We start from the raw sequence: 23273 nt of genomic DNA on the forward strand, positions 1-23273 counted from the left end.
TAGAGGTAAGGCAGCTAGTCATTACCACCCACCGACAACTCTTGAGTTACTCTTTTACCAACGAATAGGGGAATTGACCGTAATATTATAACACCCCACGCATGTTTGGTTGGTATGATGGGGATTCGAACCCGCAACCCTCAGATTACGAATCGAGTGTCTTTATCCACCTGGCCATGCTGTGCCAGATGTTTATAAAGGAAATAAACGCTGTTTGATTTAAGGTTACAAGTTATGTCGGCATCTCAAATAGTAAACAAAGGGATTAATAAAATTCCACATACACAGTTTTAGTTCTCGAAATAAAGTAATTTCAACTAAAGTTGATCCACTTTGTACAACCAGGAATATTATTTAGGTGTGGCACAAACTATCTATATATTACTTTTTGCTTTTATCACAGGCTTGGAATTTTATAATAATAGTCACGCATGCGTTGTTAACTTGGAAACTGGTAAGCTAACTCTGTGTCATAAACAACATGGCGGTAAGTGGTGGTATTTGATAAATTAAGTGACAGTAATATAAAAAAATAGACTAATACATAAACAAGCAGCTGTGTTCTAAGTAATGTTTAAAAAATGATGATAAACTAAGTGTTTGTCGTTAAATAAATTAAAAGTATGATGTATGTACGTCACAAGCTATTTCAGTGTTTGTTGAAATCTATTAGACTAATATATTACTATTACTACAATTCAGAAGTAAAATTCATATCCAACATCTATATAGTTTACAATAATATTGTTCATTTATATTAATACTGGACATAAAGAGCCAATTGTGCAGATGCATAAAACTTGATGAAAATTTCACGCTACTAGTGCTGCAACATTGTTCTTTGTTTTTGTTTGGTGGATTCTTTTAGATTACATGGTAAAAATAATTCAACGTCCGGTTCTTGTAACAATAATAAATTAGTTTTATTTCCTCCTTAACATTTATTTACAAACTTGTACACTTTATAACTTGTAGGTGCATTTAGAGCTATATTTGCACTGATGTAAAAAAATCAACTAACATATACAAAAATAACTCACTATGCATGACACTAACAAAGATCCAGAAAATGTGGTTACATTGATGAATTCACTCTACCAGTTAGTAAACAACACCTTTGATGCTTTGTTATTTCACTGCAAGCTTACTTGGTCAGTTGACTGACTTGCTGTATTTATGATCTAATCCTTGTTTTAGATATTTTACAAATCCTTTCATTCATCAATATTTCTGATTATTCTGGGATTAACTAAATCTTAACATGATGTGCCCTCTAGCTAACATCTAGTTAACAAGAAGAGAAATTATATATAGCTTATAACGTGTGAAGAAACAAAATCTATGATTTCTTTTTACTACAACATAACACAAAACTTGTAATTGTAAACATTTGTAAGTTATAAGCCTATTTAAAGATTACTATTTTATCAAACAAAATTCTGGTTTTTCTAGATGTTTATTTTAAAACAAATGAATATATTAAATTTTCTTATGATTTTTAATTTGTTCTTAAAGTGTTTGTAAAGTGCTATCCTTCACTGTTGGTGATGGCAACTCATTCCATAAGCCAGTTTTCTTGTTTGAGAAATAAAACTATCTTAAGTGGAACTTGGCTTGTATTTTCCAAACACAGTGCAAGTAATCAGAGGCCTTTATCAAATCATTCTCTTGACACACACAGACAATGTTGTAAGCTTTAATAACATCATTTCTTATCTGTCTTTTCTCAAGAGAAAATAACATATTTTAACTTATCCCTTTATGATAACCTGATTACCCTCAGACTAAACCCTATAGCTCTCCTCCTAACCCTCTCTTTGTTAAAAAAAACAAACAAAAACTGTGTGCATTTTTCCAAGTGAGGTATAATTAGATATTTGTTTACAGGTAATTAATTTTTTTTACTTGTAATCAGTATATCTATAATTACACTAAAGTTTTATAAGCTATACTTCTAATAACAGTGCACTGCTTTGATGGCTTGAGTTACTTATATACTATCATACCAAAGTCCTTTTCTTCAACCAAACTGTTGAGAGTTTGCCTTCCTTCTACAACAGTAAAAAGATGAAATAGTTAGAATTATGTGCTACAAATCATTTAGTCTTCCTCTAATCAATAGTTAAAACTAGTGACAGTGGTAGATAACCTTAGTAGCTTTATCATAACAGAGTGAGCAAGTTTGGTGGTCAAATTTCAGTTAGTTTAAACAATTGGAGACCCAAATTTTGATTAGATGGATATATTCATGGAAGTTGATATAATCAGATTTTCAATTAATTTAATTTTGGAACAGTCAGAAACAGTAATATCAGAAATATTAATCATTTAATTTACCTGACACTAACTGATGTAATTGTTGCTCATATATAATTGAATAAATGGTGGTAGTATGGTTCCAAAGCCTAAATTTTATAGTAAGACCAACTAATATGATGAACATTCCACAAGCAATTTCACGTGAGTTGTTTTTAAAAGGAACAAAAAGATAAGAACTTGTAGAAGTAAATGATCCTTAAGGTTATAAAAACACTGAAAAAAATATCATTTAAGAAGCACAATGAGATAAAAGTCAAAATGAATGTGTGGAACAAAATAGCCAGTATTTTATTATGGAGAAATCTGGAGGATGGGAATAATTGGAAAGTTGAAACTTTTTACTTATTTGATGTACTAAAATGTACCTTTGCTATTAAATTTAATTTGTGAGTAAAATTGGTGAAATGCATAAATTTGAACATAAAGAGGTGATTTGTAATTGCTATGCATGCTGGATAAACTTGGTTGTGGAACTTTATGCAGCCTACCAGTTGGACTTGCCATGCTAGTGTAGAATAATTTGCCAGACTTTAAGATCTGAAATTTACAGATCATTTTGCATGTGTCGTACAATACTATTTATCAAAATTGGTTTAAAACAATTATAGTTACATTTTCTAGCCACTAGTCAGTATATTAAGTTAGGAGTAAAAATAATGTAAATGAACATAGCAGTATAAGTAGAGTAACATTACATATTGATCAGGATAGGGTTAACACTCCTACGAAAAGACGTTTCTAGTCCTGATTTTTCCAAGCCCGTTCCCCTGGCTGTGGTTTCGCTAGATAGTAGATAGGGACAGTGGGAATCTTGTTAATCCATTCATTAATGGATTTAAATGGCAATTTCATTTAAATACAAAATTATTAGCCTAATATTAATAACCTTTCAAGTTGCTCTGGGGCCCATTAGGCCCCACTTTTCGTAGGAGTGTTAATACACTTTGTTGTAAATTACCTCCTGCCACAAAGGCTTTTTTTTTTTTTGTTAATTTACTAATTCTCACTAAGCTATAACACAACCTGAGTATTAGAAATAAATATATTACAAATCAAAATTGGATTGTAATATATTGTGTTTTGTTGGGTTATAATAGCATGTTTGTAATTTAGGTAATCCAAATTATAGTTTAAACATTCTCAATATGATAAACATTTAAACATCTAATTATAAGTGGATAACATTGTTTTGTAATTTCAAAATATTTTTCATCAGTCAAAACATTTCTCTTTGGAGGTTCCACTTACATAATGCATGAGCAAGTTGTGAGTAATTTGATTATTTACATAGTTTTTAAATATATATTGTTGAAGAAACATTTACAAAAGGTGGCTGATTTGTGCACACAAACACATACAGTAATCTATATATTTTATGATTTTGTAATACATTACTGATGCTACAATAAGTTTTATGACTCAGTGTTACAGTTAAATGTGAATACTAACAAATTTTCAGTTCTTTAAAACAATGAAAATAGGTGAATAATTTAGTATTGCAGAACAGAGCTAAAGAGTTGAGGATCAAAGTAATTATATCTTATTATAGTCCCAGAATTAATATTAACTGAATCATTATTAATATTACTGGGAAGTTGATAATATTTCTGAACTTGGTTGGATTAATAAGTGTGGTTACATGAATTAGTATACCAGTAAAAATGATTTACTATTTACAGTTTTTGATTTTAGCATTTAATGCACAAAATTTGGAACATTTTTATGACTTTTTTTTTTTCAAATTTGGCTCTGATCTTTGACTTATTGTTGCTTCACAACTGTAAATGTTTAATTTTATTCTATTATAGCCCAATTTATTTCAATAAAGCTTCTTTAATTTTTCATTGAATGAGGATATAAATATGGAGAACTACATATAGTAAATTTTGTCTTGGTACTTAGAGGGGCTGACCTTAAAAGCTTGAGTATACATCTATCATCTTGCTCATGTATAATTTTCTCCTTCCCATACACTCTGTAGTATATTCAAGTAAAAGTAAATTAATTTTGAAACAATGGGATAAGTCCAGTTAATAACAGGAGATTTGGTCAAAATAAAGATTATGAAGTAATGCTGTATTTCTGAGTGACTGTTTTATCAGAATGGATGAAACAATGAGGTTGTGTACAAAATGAAACATAAACAATATATATCAAATCATAAAGACATTGCTTGTACTTGTTTTTCATTTGTGAAAATCACTTCAACTGAAACTTCTATATTTAACTGTTCAAGCTGAGTCTGTGTACCAAAGTGACTAAATCCAGCATATTTTCATTTGCAAAAAACATTGTATTTATCAAGAGTGACTACTGTTACAAAATGAGTGATAGTTCTAAATAGTGAAGTCATAATATCCTGATATTGCCTGAACTACTACTGAAGAATGCTGCTGTCAACATTTTTCTTGGGCAACCAACTTGACTGATCATGTTAGGAGCATCAGTTACATTAATTATTGTTATGTAAAATAATCAGTGAAATGAAATTGTGTTAAATATATTAATATCATTAAAACAATTAATAATCAGTTGCAGTATTTCTGATTTTTACTATTTCAATTATTGTAGTAACTGAAACAGTATGATTTTTATTATTTTCAGTTAAGTAAAGGCTATTCAGTTTAATAAGCTAGTGTTATAACTCAAGAAAATAATTGATTAATTTAAATTAATGTTCCCAATTATCACTATTATTATTAGTCCAACTATCAAAGTTTTGTGAGAATAATAAATTAATTAAGTTATATTTGCCCAAATATAATGTGTCAATTTTGAAAGGTTAAATTGAAGAAATTTTGTTTTTTTTACACATCAGTTGTACAGAATGTATTGAATGGTTTCTAAATACAATAAACAACTATCAATATATTAAACATTTTTTGAAATTTCTCATTGAATGTTTTTTAGCATGTCAATTTTACAAAATTTATTGAAAAGTTTATATGTGGTAATACACCAATCTGATCATTCATCTTCATATAAATCTTCATTATTGCTAGAATTGTCACTATCATCAGATGTATTGTATTTGCTTTATCCTTTAATTCTCACAGCATTTCATTGTCACATTCATTGCATTGGATGTGCAACTTTTTTTTGTAACCTTTAATAATGCTTTAATAATTTTGGCAGTAACTTTGAGTAAAATATCTAACAAAATTGAATGTATGTGAATATAATGCACAATCAGTTTTTAAAGAGGTATTTGGAGAAAAAAGTGCACATTATATTTGGGCAAATACCATAATCTTTCAGTAAATTATGTTAATTGCCTAGTTTTAAATTGGTGTATAAAGTATTTTATCATGGAAAAGGATGTCACAACCACCAAAAGTTAACTCAAAACTCAAATTATTTGTAAAATTATATCACTAATCTTATTATGACTGGCAAATACCTTTTAGGTGTCAAGTGCTTATCCATGCATAAAATTTGAAAATTTAACTAAAAAGAATAATTTTAACTCTATTTAAATAGTTTATACAGATTTATAAGCCCAGTTAATTAGATTCTGGAAATACATTTTATGGTAAATTAAGTAAAATAATAATGGTTGAATACTAGGAAAAAAAGAAACAATTTGTGAGAAAAGTTAAAATCTTTGCAACTTTGTTAAGGATTTGTTAAACAGTTTGTAAGCTGATTGCATAATTTGATGCCTTTTCTAGTCAGAAGTAGAAGAAACCCTCAAGAGGATTCAAACCCACAAAGGTGTTATTGGAATTATAATTGTCAACTCAGAAGGTGTGTATTTTAAGTAACTTGCTGGAGTTCTTATTACAGTAATCCTTTGATAACTCAAAACATATGGGGCTAAAGCCGTGTAGAAATATTCAGGTAATTTCCTCTCGCACCTAATTCACAACTTTTTTGGTCCAAATAAACTACTACATACTACTGCTGTTTGAAAAAAATTAATTAAAACATTAAAAGTTAAAATTTAACAGCACTACAAGTCAAGAAAGATGATGATTTAAGCTTATGGTGCCATATTGTATGTGACAGAAGTGATTGTAGGAGGGCCTAACACACTCTGATAAATACCTTATACTGCTTAAAGATGACTTTATCAATTAAAAATTAAACTTATTTTGAATGATCACTTAATCAATAAATTATACACTTTATTAAAGATTATTTGAGTAAACTAATTAACTTAGAAATTATTAATTAATTTATTTACATGTGTTTAATTAAATTATTCACTGTTTGAAGACATCAATTGTTATGGGGGTTCTGGGGTAGTGTAAAGAAAGCTGGCACTGCTGGATTTGGTGATTGAGGAAGAGTATCTACATGCTGCAGCCAAACCTGGGGTAACAGGTTTACACATTTCTCAGTTCCAAACCTAACAAAGTTATCTTACCCTCAGTGTCTTTGAAGAGTTTGTTCCATGCATTACTGAGGGTTGATACATTTCCATGTCTCTGCCCAGTTAAATAGTGCATTGGAAATGTTGTACTTTTTAAAGTTTGTAAAGTGTAAGCTCCCTCTTGTATTATTATCTTTGTCACTTTCATGTTCCAGCACCACAAGGTACTCTCCTAGATGATTGTTCCTATAGTGTTGCTTGCAGACTTTCATTACTCTCTGGTCCATGGGTTGAATCAATGCACTGGTGTTAGCAGTCGTGAACATGGCCTTGATACAGCCCCCATCGCTCTCAAGCTCTTTCAAAGAGGGATGGGTAGAAGCATTGTCAAACTGAAGAATGGCTTTCACATTGTCTCTTACAGCGCCCAAGAAGTCTACCTTGTACTTGATCACAGCAGGTCCAAAATGGCTGTTGAACATCGCGAGTAAACAAGACAGTTTTATTCTCCTGGTAGGTCACTAGTAAGTTGTTCATAATGATCTCAAGTTTCCTTGCCTTTTCCCACAGTAATTGGTTGCAGTATGTGGGTGCTCCCCACATCCACACAGCAGAGAATGGAGATTTTGATCATCTGTCATCTTTCTACCAGGTATGTGAGACTTTCAGAAGAAATCCATTTCATCTCCATTGTATGTCTTAGCAACGAGGAGTTGCAAATCTTTCATAATCTTCTCTAGCCTCTTTCTGAGGGCCTTGATGAAGTTTACTGACTCTCCTGCAAGTTTTTGATTTGCTAAGCAACAACAAGCCCAAAATTGAACAGCCAGCCACTATTTGCTGTAAAGCCTTCAGTGTTCAGGTGCTGCAGTATTTTGAATGTTCACATCTCATATATTAACACCAGAAGCACACTTCTGCTTGTACTATTTGTACACTGCTGCTTGGTCCATGGTGGGATATTTAGCAGGCTTTATTCTCTTTTGGGTCTTACTTGAACTGCTTGTATCCTCCAAACATGAAGTGTGCACCTTAATCTTGTCTGTTCTCTTTTTAATATTATAAAATGTGCTCGTTTTGATGCCAGTCTCATCACACACATTACGCATGGATGTACCACCCTCTCCAAAACTTTTTAATTTTTTTCTTTAAGACTAAGGGATTTCAACTTCAGTCCCTTTCTGTAACTCTAGATGCTATATTTGTAAGGACTGAATAACTCTTGGAACACAATAAATAGTAAGTAAGGCAAAATACACAGTAAAAAGTAAGAAACAATGCATAGTATACTGATAAAAGCTCAACTGAGGGAGAGACTACTTGGGTACCAAGTAAAATTCTATTGCCACTTAGCAATTCAGAAAATAATGAGTTATGTTTTAATTGCCCCTGGTGTTCTTTATATTGAACTTCTCTTTGTTTGTGTTGCAGCAATTAGTAGCATAAAATCTAAATTAATAATCCATATTTTGGTGGTATATAAATTTTAAATTCTTAATTCTATAGGGAAATATTTTAAAAATTGTGAATTTCCCCCTAGTGTGACAAACATAGTACATTTTCTCTAGGTATATTCTCCTCTGTAGTTTATCAATCATCAACCTAAAAATCTCAAAATTAAATGTAAATTACTCACTATAAAATCATCATTGCTCTGACAAACCATAATTTTTATAGCCTTAAATTTTGTTTGATTACAGAGCTATGAAATAGAAAATCAGATCCCTTCAGTCACACCCACCTGCTAGAACATCTCTTTCAGGATTCATTAACATTCCTCTCTTATATTTAATTATATATTGTCTACAACCAATAGAAAGTCAGTTTGTATCTATCAAGTAGATGTGTTATCATAAATGAAATTTTCCCAAGGTACGTTAGCCATTTGCTTGGGAGAATTTGTAAGGACTCTTCTGGCAGTTAGAAAGCCCAAAGATTCTTTTAGGGATGCCTAGTTAAAGCTGACTCTGAGTTATCAAAGGATCACTGTATTGCTCTAAAAGTAGTAACATCAGTAATTATCTAAATGTAAGGTAACACTTATCAAGATAATAAAATTATATTTAAGAATTTTTCATTTAACATTTAAATAACAATTCTGAGATGTAGCTATTGTATTTTCTTTATGATCAAATATTTATTAATTGTGGCAGTGCTTTTTTGTAGTAGTAGAATTGATCCTCGGATTTTTCATGTTAATGACACACTGGTTAATGTTTTTGTATTTTTAACATATATATTTATAACAGTGCAACACTTGTTAAAGTACTTGCTATAAATATTTTTATTAAGAATACAATATTTAATATTTTGTGGTACTTCTTCTAGGTATTCCTATCAAAACAACCTTGGATAACTCTACAACTGTCCAGTATGCTGGTCTCATCACTCAACTGGCTGACAAGGCCAGAAGTACTGTAAGGGACATTGACCCAACAAATGATCTCACTTTCTTACGTATTCGATCAAAAAAACATGAAATCATGGTAGCTCCAGGTTAGTTGTGAGATACCATTAAGCAGGTAGTAATTTCTGGATTATTTGTTGTTGTTGGAAGAAGCCTCCACAAGAGAAAATTAACACTTTTTGTTTGTGCAAGAATGTTATATATATATTTAAAGCATCACCATAATCGTATTTTTTATTTCTGATAGTGCTTTTGCAGCTTCAACATTGCTCTTCAATCAATCTAATTAAAAACAAATCCCTTCAAATATTGGAATCAAAGATTCCATCATGTCTCTTGTGCAAATCAATATGCATGATCTCTCCACCAACAGAAGAATACCACTGTCAAGTAACACATGTGACTTCCTCTATGTACCACTACCTAACCATTACTTCTTGTTTGGTAGTGCTCAAATTCAGGTGTCTTTAATTTGTTCCATTTCTGATGTGGAGTGGTTTACCTTAATGTAATTTACTTTTTATGTAAATTTTTTTTTTTTTAATTTTACTTTCATTTTTAAAGCATTTATTTACCTGTGCTTTGCCACCAAATCTTGTTTGTTTGATGTCAAGCATGAATGCTGAAGTTATCATTTCAGGTTCATCTCATTTAACTTATACCATACTTCAAGGCATAGGTGTGGGCAAACCATCAGGTATTTATCATTATTTATTTGCAGGGAAATTGAGCATTATATGGGATATATATCTCAAAATGGCTGGTATGGGTATTAACACTTTTACTGATAAGGAGAGAACAACGTTTCGACCTTCCTAGGTCATTTTCAGGTTAAGAAAGAGAAAGTGTTGAATATGATTATTGAAGGACACATGTCTTAGGGTCGAAAGTATAAACAGGTACTGGATTGTAGGGGGCATTGCAGGTATATGTTAGGTTATTAATTAGTATAGGTGTAAAGGTGTTCCTTTATATTGGTTTAGTTTTGGTTTTAGTTGCTGTATAAGTAGGGCATCTTTGATTTTGAACACCTTACTGCCCAAGTCCTTCTTATTTATATGTTTCTACCACCCAATCCAGTTAGTTTGTCTCCCATTCCCCTGATATTTGGGTTTATATGAAACGTTTCTCCTCTCACTTTGGTGATGGTATTAGTATGCCTCATCCCCTACAGACTTTGGATCATTCTATGGTCTCTTATCACAGGGTAGACTGTTGGGTATCCATACCAACACTTGTTGAGTTCAGTTTTGCCTGTTTTGGAGGCAAGTTTTAAATCTCTTGTTGATGTAACAGTGTCAAGTATTCCCATCTTCATCTTACCATTATGACTCTGTTGCAGTATTTTTGCTTGATCCATCTCCTGCCCAAAGCTCTTTACAGGAATTTTGAGGGTTTTCTGGGGACATCCTCTCCCTTTACACTTTCATGTTAGCCTGTATGTTATATTCAGCTCTAGCCCTCCAAACACAGTTTCTTTGTTGTTAGGACCTTTTGGGTTGTGATACCATGGTGTCACAGATCCATCTCCTGACTCCTTATCTATGGGGACCTTCATACGGCACTGTTTTTGAGATGTTATGTGTTTGACATGATTCTGGAGTCTTTTGAGTTGAGTTTTACTTTAGCCCAGTAAAAGTTCACCCTGTCTTATTTGGTGGTTCATATGTCCCAGTAAAAGCCAAGCATAGCATCAATTCCAGTTTGCCAACCATCTTCTTTCCAGCACTGCCTGGCTCACAATGCAACTGTTCATTGTTTTTCATGACAAAGTATGGTATACCAACAACAGTTCTGGTGACTACTATAAGTCTGATGGACTTTGTTCATAAGTGGAACTCAGTAAATCTGATGTTTGGGTTAACAGTATTATGAAAAGATTTCATCATCTCATTTTGTATTCCTCCTCTCTTATCCAGCATGCTTATTTCCTTTCTCTCTGAAGATTCCTTTTTGTGATAGTGTCTTTACAATGTAATACAAGACCTCCTCAAAAAATAGGCTGTTTAACTGCCCTAGTTTGGAGGGGTTTACTTCTGCCTATTTGTGGTTTCTGAAAAGACTAGGGACTGGAGGTCAGTCCATGGCGTGTCCCTTGTAAATCAGTACATTCATGCCCCACAATTCATCTTGGAATCCTAACTCACTCTTTGTTGCACTTTTTCTCCATGTTTTTGGATGACCAAGATGGATATCTCCAAAGTTTATCTGCAAGTTCCCATCTAGGATCATTCTCGCTGCTCAGGTAGACTGGTTGATCTAATTGGAGAAGTCCTTTCTTCATCCTATCCAGCACCTTGTTAATTAGGGTATTTTCTTCAACACCCATTTCAGTTGAGCCCAATTTTTTCATCTACAGCTTCGTTCTGTGATACTGGCCATTTGGAACGCTCTGTCTGCTCCTTCACTTTCTGCTTGTGAAGTTCTGTGGCTTTTGGGGATGTGATCTTTGATGACTCTCCTCATACCCCTTGATCAGGTTTATATGTAGTCCCTTTAATGGCTTCTCCATGACGAATGAAACCTTGCTCTGGATCCTCTGGATTTTCCCGTAATCCTTCCTCCCTTATGATGGACAATCTGTGATGGTGGATGGACAGGGCTCATAGTTTGGTGGGTGTTCCTTTTTCTCCTCTACAACCAGATTTACATCTGTATATGAATATGTACCATCATGGCTGGGGTATGCAAGTCTACCACTGGTCTGTGGAGAAATATTTTCTTCATATCAAAGTCCTCAAACTCTTTACTGTTCTTTGAGCTTTTGATCATTCTTTTCTTATCGCCACTGTGACATTTCCACATTGGTGGCTTATGTCAAACAGCTTTGATCTTCTCTTTTGGCTCATGATCACCACATTACTTTGCTGGGATGTCACATATTGTCTGATTTCAAACTTTTGGCAGATGATTTTTCTTTATCACACTATGTTTACAGAGTGGTCCCTTCGTTCCTTTGTTTTTCTGTGACTTTGTGATGTGTGAGGTACTCATTGTAATGCAACTGCTCTCTCTTCACCACTTGTCTTTGTTTTTGTTCCCTATTCCCCAGCTTTGGTTACAGATGCCTTCAGTCATGATTGGCGAAACAAGTTACTTTGTGTTTACCTTCTTATCCAGTTACTTCATCAGGTAGTCTCCCTCATCCATACCACTCCATGCAACATCCTTCTAATTACTCTTCACTGGTCCATTCAACTGTGGTTTTGTCTCTTGCCTTAGGGACAGGAGTTGTTCCTTCCTGTTTTAACCACAATCACAAGTTCTGTGTCTCACACGTCATGTTCTCTGCCTTCATACCTGGCTTTTGTCGAGTTCCTGGTGGGAAGATCCAGTTTGTTGCACCTGAGCCCTGACTTGAGTGATTCTGGCTTCTTGTCCAAAAATTGCTGATGCCACCTATCCCTTAAGGTGTATTTCCTTCTCCTTTTGGCCCACAGGTGGTGTCAGTTGGATATATTCACTATTGGCATTACACAATGTCAAAACCTCCATATCTTCTTTAATCAGATCATTCCATACATCACAAGACCTCAGTGACTTATATTGCCTTCATAGCTTCCTTTAGGGGCTCCCATTCTCATCTATTTCTTCTCTGTCAACTCTCTTCTTGGAATTCTTTTCCCTTTAACCTTACCATTTGGGCTTGTCATTTAATCCAATAGGCTTATCCCTCTTGTGTCCTTCCCAAAATATGTTATTCTTTGTTATCTGTTATTCAATCTGCCACCTCACATTTTCCCTTGATTTTCATCATCATTGGCCTTTAGAGATTATGCAGTCAAATATGTGGACTACTTCTCAGACATTTATCTCTCATTATCTCCTTCATGTCTCAGTTACTGCATCCTTGGGGTATTGTCTACCATCTATGACTATACTTAAGACTTCACTGCAACTCTGACAGTAGGAAAGTCTTTATTCATGCTTTCTTTGTTTTCAGAGGCCCTTGTTTCAAATTTCTTCTGTGGTAAGTGTTGACAAGTATTATTTCTGCACAAATCTACACTGTGTGGTATGTTGATCTATGTACTCTTTCCATGGCTCTGCATGATTACCTTTGAGATGAGGTGTTTCACAAGATCACTGAAGGGTCAATAACCTTGTCATATATGCTAATATATATGTCTTTGATCACCAGTTGCACTCTCTTAAGTATAGCAGTCTCTTAGGACTCTCCAGTGTTCTTTTCCCTCCCTTTCTTACCAGTTTCAAGCCACTGTGGTGGTTGACTATAAAGGTATTTTTGTGGATGGATTCCAAACAAATTGCTATAACTATTCAGTTCAGAGAAGAGCAGTGGTGTTCTTCCTGTGTAGAAGGCATACAGTCCTCTGGAGTTAATGGCATGTATCACAGAATAAGATGTTTCAATGCATTTCACCCTTTCAGTTAGATGCCCTCATTCTACCCTTACATTAATGTTGTTAACTTGCAGGCTGATTTTAGATATTGAGGAAACCAATCAGTATAAGTTCTCACATAGGTTTGGGGTTATTCATCCTCCTTCCTCAATTCTTCCCTCTGTGTTATGGGTCATGGAGTGTATATATGTTTTTTTTTTCCATCTACATCCTGAACATTTCCTTGTTTTCTTTTGTGACAGTGATATTATTAACCTTTGAATGTTTCATACCAAACTCATGGCTGTGGGGGTTTATTGCATGTGATGGACTTCTCTTTGACACCAGATGCCACATTCTTGGATTAGTGGCTCACTGCCACTCCTATGTCATGTCCTGAAGTCTGTTATTTCTTTATGTGCACAAGTTTAGGGTTTGAGATGAAAACAACATGATCATCATCCTACTCTAACAAGGATATCAGTACCCAGTGAGAAGGTTTTGGATGTAGTTGACTTACTGAATGTGGTCTGTTGCAACCATGCCATTCTACACCATGTGACACATCCTTTTTTACTCATTTTTCTTCTGTAGAATTGAGTTATTTTTAATTTACTGATTGGGATCACTTTCCTAACTTATCCTATCTCACTTGGATGTGCTCCCTTCTTTTCCGTGATGTTTGTTCATAACTATTCATTAGAAGAAGATACCTAATTCAGAAATGGTGCAGTGCCCCTCCTCACATCATCTGTTCTGTTTCTCATATATACTGAGGTATCCTTCTGATATATTGGGGGATTACGTCTTTTCTTCTCTTGCATCAGCCCTTTTTTCTAGTGTGGGATTCTAGCTAATCTTGTGAGTAGAGGGTAGTACTGTATCAGGAGTTATAATTTTTTTAAACTGAAGTTGTATTTTTGATAGGTACTTCCCTCCATTCACACTTCTCTCTCTCTTCCCCACAATCTTCTGGTGCTTACATCTTCTGCTAAATTTTGTAGTGATGATTCAGCAGTGACACACAGAGGGAGTCACATACATCACATGATAGTGGTGCTCTGCTATTGATGGAGAGATGATGCATGTTGATTTGCAGGAGAGACATGTTGGAATGGCATACATTATAAAAAAGTTTGCATATGGAGGGAAGCACAAAAACTAATATTGTAAGAGGAGGGACGTGCCCATCAGAAATACATTTTCAGTTTAGGAAAGTTATAACTTTTGTGCATCACACTGGTATGCCAGCTTCTGGGTTTGGTCTGATTACATTTTATGACACCCACAATACAACATCTGTAGTTTCACGCAAATTATAATCTCAAATTAATGATATTAGCAAGTATATAAAATTAGAACTCCCTACCTTTTCTGTGTGCTGAGATATTATATTTATTGAATCAGCTATTTTGGCTATGCTCACCACTTCATTATATTTTAACTGTCTGCTCTCCTAAACATTTATGTTTATAGCCAATTAGAAGCTCTACATTTTGTTTATATAATTCTGTTAGTCTTTTTTGAGTTATTTATGAGAGAAAAATTCTTTATATCATTGGAGAGATTTGATAGATTATGATCAGTGCTATTATCTGAATAGAAATTAGTTTTTGTAGACTGAAATACAGCATAGTTAGGAATCCTGATAAAGTATATTGAGTTTTTGTGGTATTGGTATAGTTACTTATAATTCTTTGATGAGGATATGAACAAAGGTTATGACAAGGGTTAGCAAATATTACTGACGAGTACAAAAAAAGAACTTCAAAACATTCATAAGTAGTGGAGATTTTTGTTTTTCAAATATTTTTTATTCACTGTTCTAAGTTTTAAGAAAAATAACTGAAATTTAAATATTTATTTGCAAACAGTAATAATATATATGTACATATGCAATGTATGGTAACCAAAACCTCACTATACCTTATGAAATATTGGAAACTATGCATTTATTGGTTACTGTATAAGTGTGGTAAAATAGGAAACGTGATAGTTATAAACACTTTCACACCTATATCACTACTAAATCCCAACTACCCAAGTTCATTGGTTCAGATACAACATTGTACAAAGTGATATCATAAATATTTTTCTCACTTTTACATAGTACTTTAGACAGTTCCTCTTGCAACTACTGTACTCTGTGATGAAGCTTTCCTATAAATTCTACCCCACTACGTTTACAAAGCAGGGAATGTTTTGGTAACTGTGATGCAAAAGCTTGGTATTGATGGTGTCAAAGTATGGTAACATCTAAACAGGAATGGTAATTCATTGCTTTATAGTATACAGGTTTCTACTTCAGCTGCTAACAGTAAACAGATCAGAACAAATTCTCAGAGTTACTTTGGAACTTTGTTGTCTGTACTGAAAAGGACAGAGAGTACTATTCTTTCTTTTTTTTTCTAGTTTCTAACCCACCTGTTAGCAATAAAATAGCTAAAGAAAAATATGTGAAAAGGTGAGAAGTGTTAATTCTGACCTTAAGTACTTTGAAAGTTTGTGATCAATACTGACAACAGTACTGTACATTTTATTTTACACCTGCAACCTTTATTTTTGTTATACTTTGATCACTTACAACCTGAAGAATCATGTTTAATGTTACATTACAAAATATAAAAGATAAAATATAAAGCTTTACTGAAAATAAAAGTTTGATATTTAATTACAAGGTTTTTGATTTTGCATTTGTTTTCACTATTTATTATTATAAAAGTAACTAAAATGTAAAAATAGAAACTTATTAAGTAAGGTAATGAAAAAAAGATACAATAAAAACTTTGTGGGGTATACATACCACCAGCTTGTGTGTTATGTTGTTTGATACAGTAATGTGAACTTCACATATGCTGTGTAATTTTGAACTGTTGTTAGGGTATTTTTAGTCAGACTTGGCAATATAAAACAAAATTTAATAAGTATAAATAGATGTATGCTGTCATTAGATATAAGCTATTTAGAATAAACATTTAAGGTTTCTTGTTGCAACTTGCACTTATTTGAGAACAAAGAAAAAGTAATTTAGATTTATTTCCTGATTTTTATGATGATTTGAGGGTCAGTCAAATCAACCTACATCATACAATGTTAACATCAATAAAATAACAAACTAAATTTAGTTTTATTCAAAAAAGTTTGATGATTATCTAGAAGGATGCAGGGATTATGCCAATGAAACTTGTTAATTTTCAGAAATGTAAAATTATTTTTAACCTTAACATTATTTTGTACATTGGATAGTCAATCTTCTGAAAGAAAAAATTCACGAGGAAGTCTTTAACAACAAAATCTTAATACTTAATTTAAAAACCTGATGTTTTATGTATGTATGTCTTGTAATGTTTACCAATAATCTGCATATGTTTATAAAGATACACACACATTATCAAAAATTATAGCATAACTACTCTTATGGATACTTTTATGGTTGGTTATGAGCTGAATGTATCCATAGGGTTAAAGATATTAATTTTGCTAACAGGTAATGTGTACTATGTGTGCCATCTTCTTGATTGCATTTAAATATGGTATTATGAGTATAATCAATGATTCTTTGACGACATAACTGAGAAATGTAATAAATGTTATGAATTGGGAATTTTTTGGTGCCACCTTCCACACCCCCACCAGTACAGAAGGTATTGCTATGGCCCTGTCTTAAGAAGCCTGATCAGCATTTTAATGCATCGAGCTTTTGATATTTCCATTCCTTTTCAAACTTTCAATCATGAAATTGAAAATTTTAAGACTTATCCACAATAAAGTTGTTTTTCCACTTCCAGTGAACAGCGTGATTAGAACTTAGATTATGAAAATTTGCCATTTTACAGCCAGAGTTTCATTGTGCTAAGGTATTTTGTAACTATGGTGTTTTTTACTGGACTATGGGAATGTAATTGAGAAAAACTAAAATAAAGAAGTAGCCACAATGTGTTTACCATCAAGTTAGTTTTTAGATAGTGCTTTGACTTTATATCACTTAAATACTTTTTAAAATACAGTAGTACCTCGGTTCTTGAACTTAATCCGTTCCAGAAGGCTGTTCGAAAACCGAATCAATTTTTCTTATAAGAAATACTGTAAATTAAATTAATCCGTTACAGACCTCCAAAAATTATGCATTATGAAGCATTTAAAGTAAAAATATTGCTTATTTATACCTGTATAATAATATTTACATGCATAAAGTCAACCACAAAAACTATAAACACAATAAAAAAACAATAAATGAAAATTTAACTGCACTTTACCTGTGCTGAGAAGAGCTGATGGTGTAAGTGAAAGGTGGTGAGGAATGTGGAGAGTAGGAGGGTTATTATTTGGAAGGGGAGTCACCTTCCATAAAAACGTCAAGTAACTCTCTCTCCTTCTGGGATTCTTTCTCTTTTCTGTCTCCTTGCACCACCACAACCTGCTTGAGACTTACTGGACCTATTTCTCACTAAAAACTTGTCTAATGAGGTTTGTTTCTGCCTGCATTTTAAAATGTTTCTGAAGTAAGACATGGCATTGCCATTGAAAAGGTTTATGCTCACATTCAAGCCCATACATTTGCCTAGTGAGACAACATCCTCAATAACAGGCTCAGCTTCAAAGCCTTCAAAGTCTCTATCTGCTAATGAGTTTGGCCACAATTTCTTCCAGTTCATGGTCCTCAAAGACACTTCCCTCCAGGCTTTGTCTATGATCCTCAAGCAATGGAGGATATTAAAGTGATTTTTTTCAGAACTTTCTGTGGGTTAACTCTGTGTCAGAGGTCACTTCAAAGCACCTTTGAAACAGTGCTTTGGTGTTGAGTTTCTTAAAGTTTGATATGACCTGCTGGTCCATGGGCTGAATGAGAGGAGTCGTGTTAGGGGGCAAGAGCTTCACTGTAATGAAACTGTACTTCTCCACCAACCTGTCCTCCAAGTCTGGTGGGTGAGCAGGTGCATTGTCCATCACAACAAGGGACTTGAGTGGCAACTGTTTTTCTGCGAGGTTATTCTTTACACTTGGGGAAAACACTTCATGGACCCACTCCATAAAAAATTACCTGCTTTACTATTAGGCCTCCACATGGCATTTAGTTTATTTTTCAGTACATTATTTTTCTTAAAAACCATCAGATTCTCATAATGGTACACAAGCAAAGACTTTATTGTAAGTCCCCACTTGCATTACTACATAACAATAGAGTTAGCCTGTCTTTCATTGGCTTGTGTCCGAGCAGCGACTTTTCCTCCTTGGTGATGTAGGTCCTCTTTGGCATTTTTCCAAAAGAGGCTTGTCTCATCACAGTTGAACACTTGGGGAATAAAACCCTCAGCTTCTACATAGTCCTTAAATTCCCTAACAAATTTATCAGCAGTGTCTTTGTTAGAACTGGCACCCTCCCCATGTCTCACCACACTATGTATGCCACTTCTCTTCCTAAATTTTTCAAACCACCCCTATTAGCCTTAAAGGCATCACTTGTATCTGCACTCGTTCCAGGGTGTTTTTCAGGAGGTCAACATGCAACTGCTTTGCTTTCTCACAAATGATGGTCTCAGAAATGCTATCACCAGCTAACTGTTTTTCGTTTACCCAAATCAACAACAGTTTTTCTATCTCTTTCATTGTTTGTGATTTTTGTTTTGTAAGCACTGGCACTTCTTTTGCAACATCAGCTTCTTTGATGACCTCTTTATTTTTCAGTATGGTGCAGACTGTAGACTTTGCCATACCAAACTGTAAAGCAAGGTCAGACACGTGAACACCACTCTCATACTTTGCTATGAGATCTTTTTTCACCTCTATTGTGGCTCTAACAACTTTTCTTTTTGGTTTGCTGCTTTCATTATTCATCTTTGACCTCATGGTGGCTTATTTAATAAGAATATTTAGGGGAAAAAAAAAAAAAACATTCACAGCAGATTTTAGCAGGGATGTGGACTGAGTGACAGGTGTGGGTAAAATGTTTTGGGCAAGCTTAGCGTGGGCCGAAAATGGTTGAAGGGTCATCAGTTGGGTTATATTGGGGGTTCAGGCCACGACAGCTTGGTTCGGGAACCGAGTTTATGTTCAACAACCGAGACATGTTTTTCTCAAACAATATGTTCGAAAACCGAATTGTTTGAGAAGGGAGTTATTTGAGAACTGAGGTACCACTGTACATAGAATCCCTACATACAAGTGTTCTTTTATTTTTGAAGCCAGTATATATCAGGTCAACTATCTCATTTGCTGTCCATACATAGATAAAAGACACCCACAGCCTAGTACACTGAATTAGTCTAGTCTAACTTTTCCTGCACCTTTGATTATTGCTTAAAGCTTAATCTGAACATAAATCAATTGTCCTATTCACTAATGCTAAAAAAATGTCCAAAAAGTTTACTTGAAATGGTAAAGAGAAAGAGTAACTTCTACGGACTGTCATAGACTGCAAAATTACCATTTTAATGCTAAATATAGTTAATATCTTCGATAGACTAAATTATAGTACTAAATATTAGCTAAGTTTGACCCTTAACTGGTGGTCATCATCAGTTGATGCTACTACCTACAACATTCCTGCTGTTTAAGGGTTAATTATAAAGTAACAATTTGGGTATTTAACAACTGTAGTGGTGAAGGATTAAGCTGGTATGCAAATGTTAATCAAGTTTTAACCGTGATAATAAAGAAAAGAAAAAATATTATATAACAGCCTTGTCAGTCACAAAATGCAATAATTTAATATATATATAAACTGTTTTCTCTTCAAGATGAATATATATAAAAAAACACAAATCCTTTCCTCTGTTTTCCCAAATTTTTTTCATTTATCAAATTCTTCTTTATTTAGACTTTTTATAGCTTCATGGGCTATTCTTTAGTATAAAAAGCTATAAAAACCAGAAAACTGGACACTTTTTGAAAAGTAATAAATTTAAGGGTAAAATTAATGTGAAATATACAAATTTTATTTTTTAGTTCAAATGTTTGAATTTTATAGTTTTTAAATTGTACCATCTCAACAAGTAAACATTTTTATATCTGTAAGACTGTTTTGGCCCGGCATAGTCAGGTGGTTAAGGCACTTGACTCATAATCTGAGGGTCGCAGGTTCAAACTCCTGTCACACCAAAGATGCTCACCATTTCAGCTGTGAGGAGCATTATAGTGTGACAGTCAATTGTCACTTGTTGGGGAATAAAACCCTCAGCAATTATAGGGTTTTATTCCCCAAAATAAAACCACTTTTTTTTCACTTCATGAATGACTAGTTATTCATGAACTAGTGAAAGAGTAGTCCTAGAGTTGGTAGTGGGTGGTGATGACTAGTTGCCTTCCCTCTAGTCTTACACTGCTAAATTAGTGACAGCTAGCACAGATAGCCCTCATGTAGTGTTGCATGAAATTCAAAACAAACAAACAATTCTATTTTTCTTAATGTTTTGTAATGACAAAGAAGGAAGATTAATCTTTGAAAAATACTTTAATGACCATTTGAATGCTTCTTTAATTTTTAATTTAAAGCTGTGAGGGGACTAGATGTTTAACAAATAAGAAACCAGAGGTTTTGGTGTGTATTTTACATGTACATTAAGTGTACTGTAGATTAACTCTAAAGAAAATGTAAAGTTATTCAACAAAGTAAGGAAAGTATAATTCAAAATTGTCTGTCATCTGTAGAATTTGAATAATGTATTTTAGTTATTCTACTATTAAGATTAAAAATATTTAATGTTGATGGTAATGCAACTATGTTTAATTAGTTTATGGTTTGAAATGTTAGTAATAAGGTAACTTATCTTGTAATCTTAGTTTTAAAAAGTTATCTTTAAAAGTTTGAAATATATAAAATTAAACATTAACTGAAAACCTTATATGTTATGGAGCAAAGTGTTTTATAAAAGTTTAAAAATTATATTTTTGATGTACTTATATGTAATATTTTCATTTATATTTTCCAGATAAAGAATACCTTTTGATTGTCATACAGAACCCTAGTGGGTGAAGAATTGTTTGTTAAAATAATGGATAATGTGTAACAACAATTTGTTTAACTTAATTTGATTACAAAACAATAAACTAAACTATTATAAAATTTGATGCACTTATAGTAACTGTACTTTTAGGATTATTTTGTATGTGAGATACTATATTTTCCATCTAATATATTTGAAAGAGTTTTTTTTATTAACTTTGAAAATATAAAATGTCCTAAATTAACCTGTGTTTACTATCATTCATTGAATTTGTTATTACAGTTATGTAGCAAAAGTAAAGTGTAGCTATTAAAGTATAATGTTTAAACAATGTATTTTATATTGTAAATTGTTATATTCTTGCATTAAATGTGATAAATGGACTTTATTTCTAATAGATAGTAATGGTTTTCTTATTTTGTCAAACAAGTGAATTATTGTATTGCTAATTAAAGACATATTAAATAGAAACTTAATTTGTAACCAACAAGTAAAAAGCAAAAAAAGTATTTAAAATTCTGTTATAATAACAGAAAACAGATATTACTTGATATTTCTTTCAATATTTAATAATTGTTTGAAATTTTGATGCTTGTTCAATCACTAGACTGTTTTAAATGCATGTTAGAGTCACCTAACATTGTGGATCAAATGTAAGGTACATTTTATTGAAAAATAAAGTTTGAAAGGAATCTATCATCTGTGTATTTATATATTAGTGAACTTTTTGAAAGTAAAAAACATATATATATATAAAAATAATTTGAGGTATTTATGGTCCTGGCTAGTCTTGCATAGTGATAGTGGGTAATAGCACCCGTAAAAAAGTGGGAATATCCCATCTATCACATCAAATTCAAATGCTGAAGTCAAACAACTTGATCATCATGGAAAATCAAATGAAGGTGTAGAGATGAATGCTGAAATCCATAGCATCTTATCTTCTATTGCTTTTTGCTATCTGCTGCCAGTTATGGGAAGGTAGTGAGTGACTCTTAAAAGTTATTTAAAAGTAGAAACAAAACCACCTGAGATTTCAACAATATAGAACTCCCAACCACCACTCTTATATAGGTCTTAAAAAAATGAAAAGGAAGGTAAGAATTCTTACTTGTGAAATGTTGAAGATTTATTCAAGTATAACATGGGAAGCTTGAGGTAGGTAGGTCCAGCTAATTGAAGTTGGTCTCTCCAGTCGTGGCACACTGAATAAAAAGATGTTTTTTTTAAAAACAAAATTAGTTGTTCAAGGTCAACCTTGATAAACTAATGACCTCTAAGTAAGGAGTTTTCAATGATTGAAAGTTTATTATTTATATTTCTTATAAAAAATAGTAAAAAATGTATTTAGTTGTATATTGCTGTATACATTATTTTGTAATTTATTTATTTATAAGGAAAAATTATTTGTAAAAGAGTTACTACTATTGCATGCTATTAAAAGTCTTTTCACTTGTGTTATAATAATCAGCCTTGACTCCGAGCTAGTCAGACGTGTTTTTTCTCCCGCTGCTACACCAGAATGACGTTCTCATTGCCCGGTCCTGCTGTGCCGATCCCGCCAACGGTCCCACCGGTAATCGTCGACGGCCTGCCACCCCACCTCTCGCCTCTCCAAATTGCCACGCTCATTGCGCAGGCTATGCCTGGCGCCTCCCTTGACCCGACCAGAACGAGAATTCTTCGCCGTGGGGGAATTCTCCTCCAACCATCGACACCTGCTGATCTATCTTATTTCTGCGAACCCTGGAATTCACAATATAATATTAAATGTGCACCCACCAAGAGCCCTACGAACCTTTTCACTGTTTTACTGAGTGGAGTTCACCAGTTGATCCTACCAAGTGAAATTAAACAAGCCATTGAGAGCCAAACACATTCCGAGATTCACGCCGTGCACCGAATATTCTTGAAAACCACCAAACATCCGACCAGCTACATGAAAA

General features: G+C 33.2%; 1 protein-coding gene across 2 annotated transcripts; it reads left to right on the plus strand.

Moving 5' to 3' along the window:
- The first annotated feature begins 412 nt into the window (after positions 1 to 412).
- Positions 413 to 22023, plus strand: LOC143256898 (dynein light chain roadblock-type 2-like). 2 transcript variants are annotated; one of them, XM_076514732.1, is made up of 4 exons: positions 413 to 487; positions 5991 to 6066; positions 8963 to 9156; positions 21313 to 22023. In XM_076514732.1, exons 1-3 carry the CDS (start codon positions 482 to 484, stop codon positions 9133 to 9135), a joined length of 255 nt encoding a protein of 84 aa, XP_076370847.1. In that variant the 5' UTR covers positions 413 to 481; the 3' UTR covers positions 9136 to 9156; positions 21313 to 22023. The 2 variants fall into 2 exon arrangements, with proteins under 2 accessions (XP_076370847.1, XP_076370846.1); XM_076514731.1 differs by having other exon boundaries at positions 415 to 487; positions 8963 to 9130.
- Positions 22024 to 23273: the final 1250 nt, after the last annotated feature.

Source organism: Tachypleus tridentatus, chromosome 7 (genome assembly GCF_004210375.1).
Source record: "Tachypleus tridentatus isolate NWPU-2018 chromosome 7, ASM421037v1, whole genome shotgun sequence".
Lineage (NCBI taxonomy): Eukaryota > Metazoa > Arthropoda > Merostomata > Xiphosura > Limulidae > Tachypleus > Tachypleus tridentatus.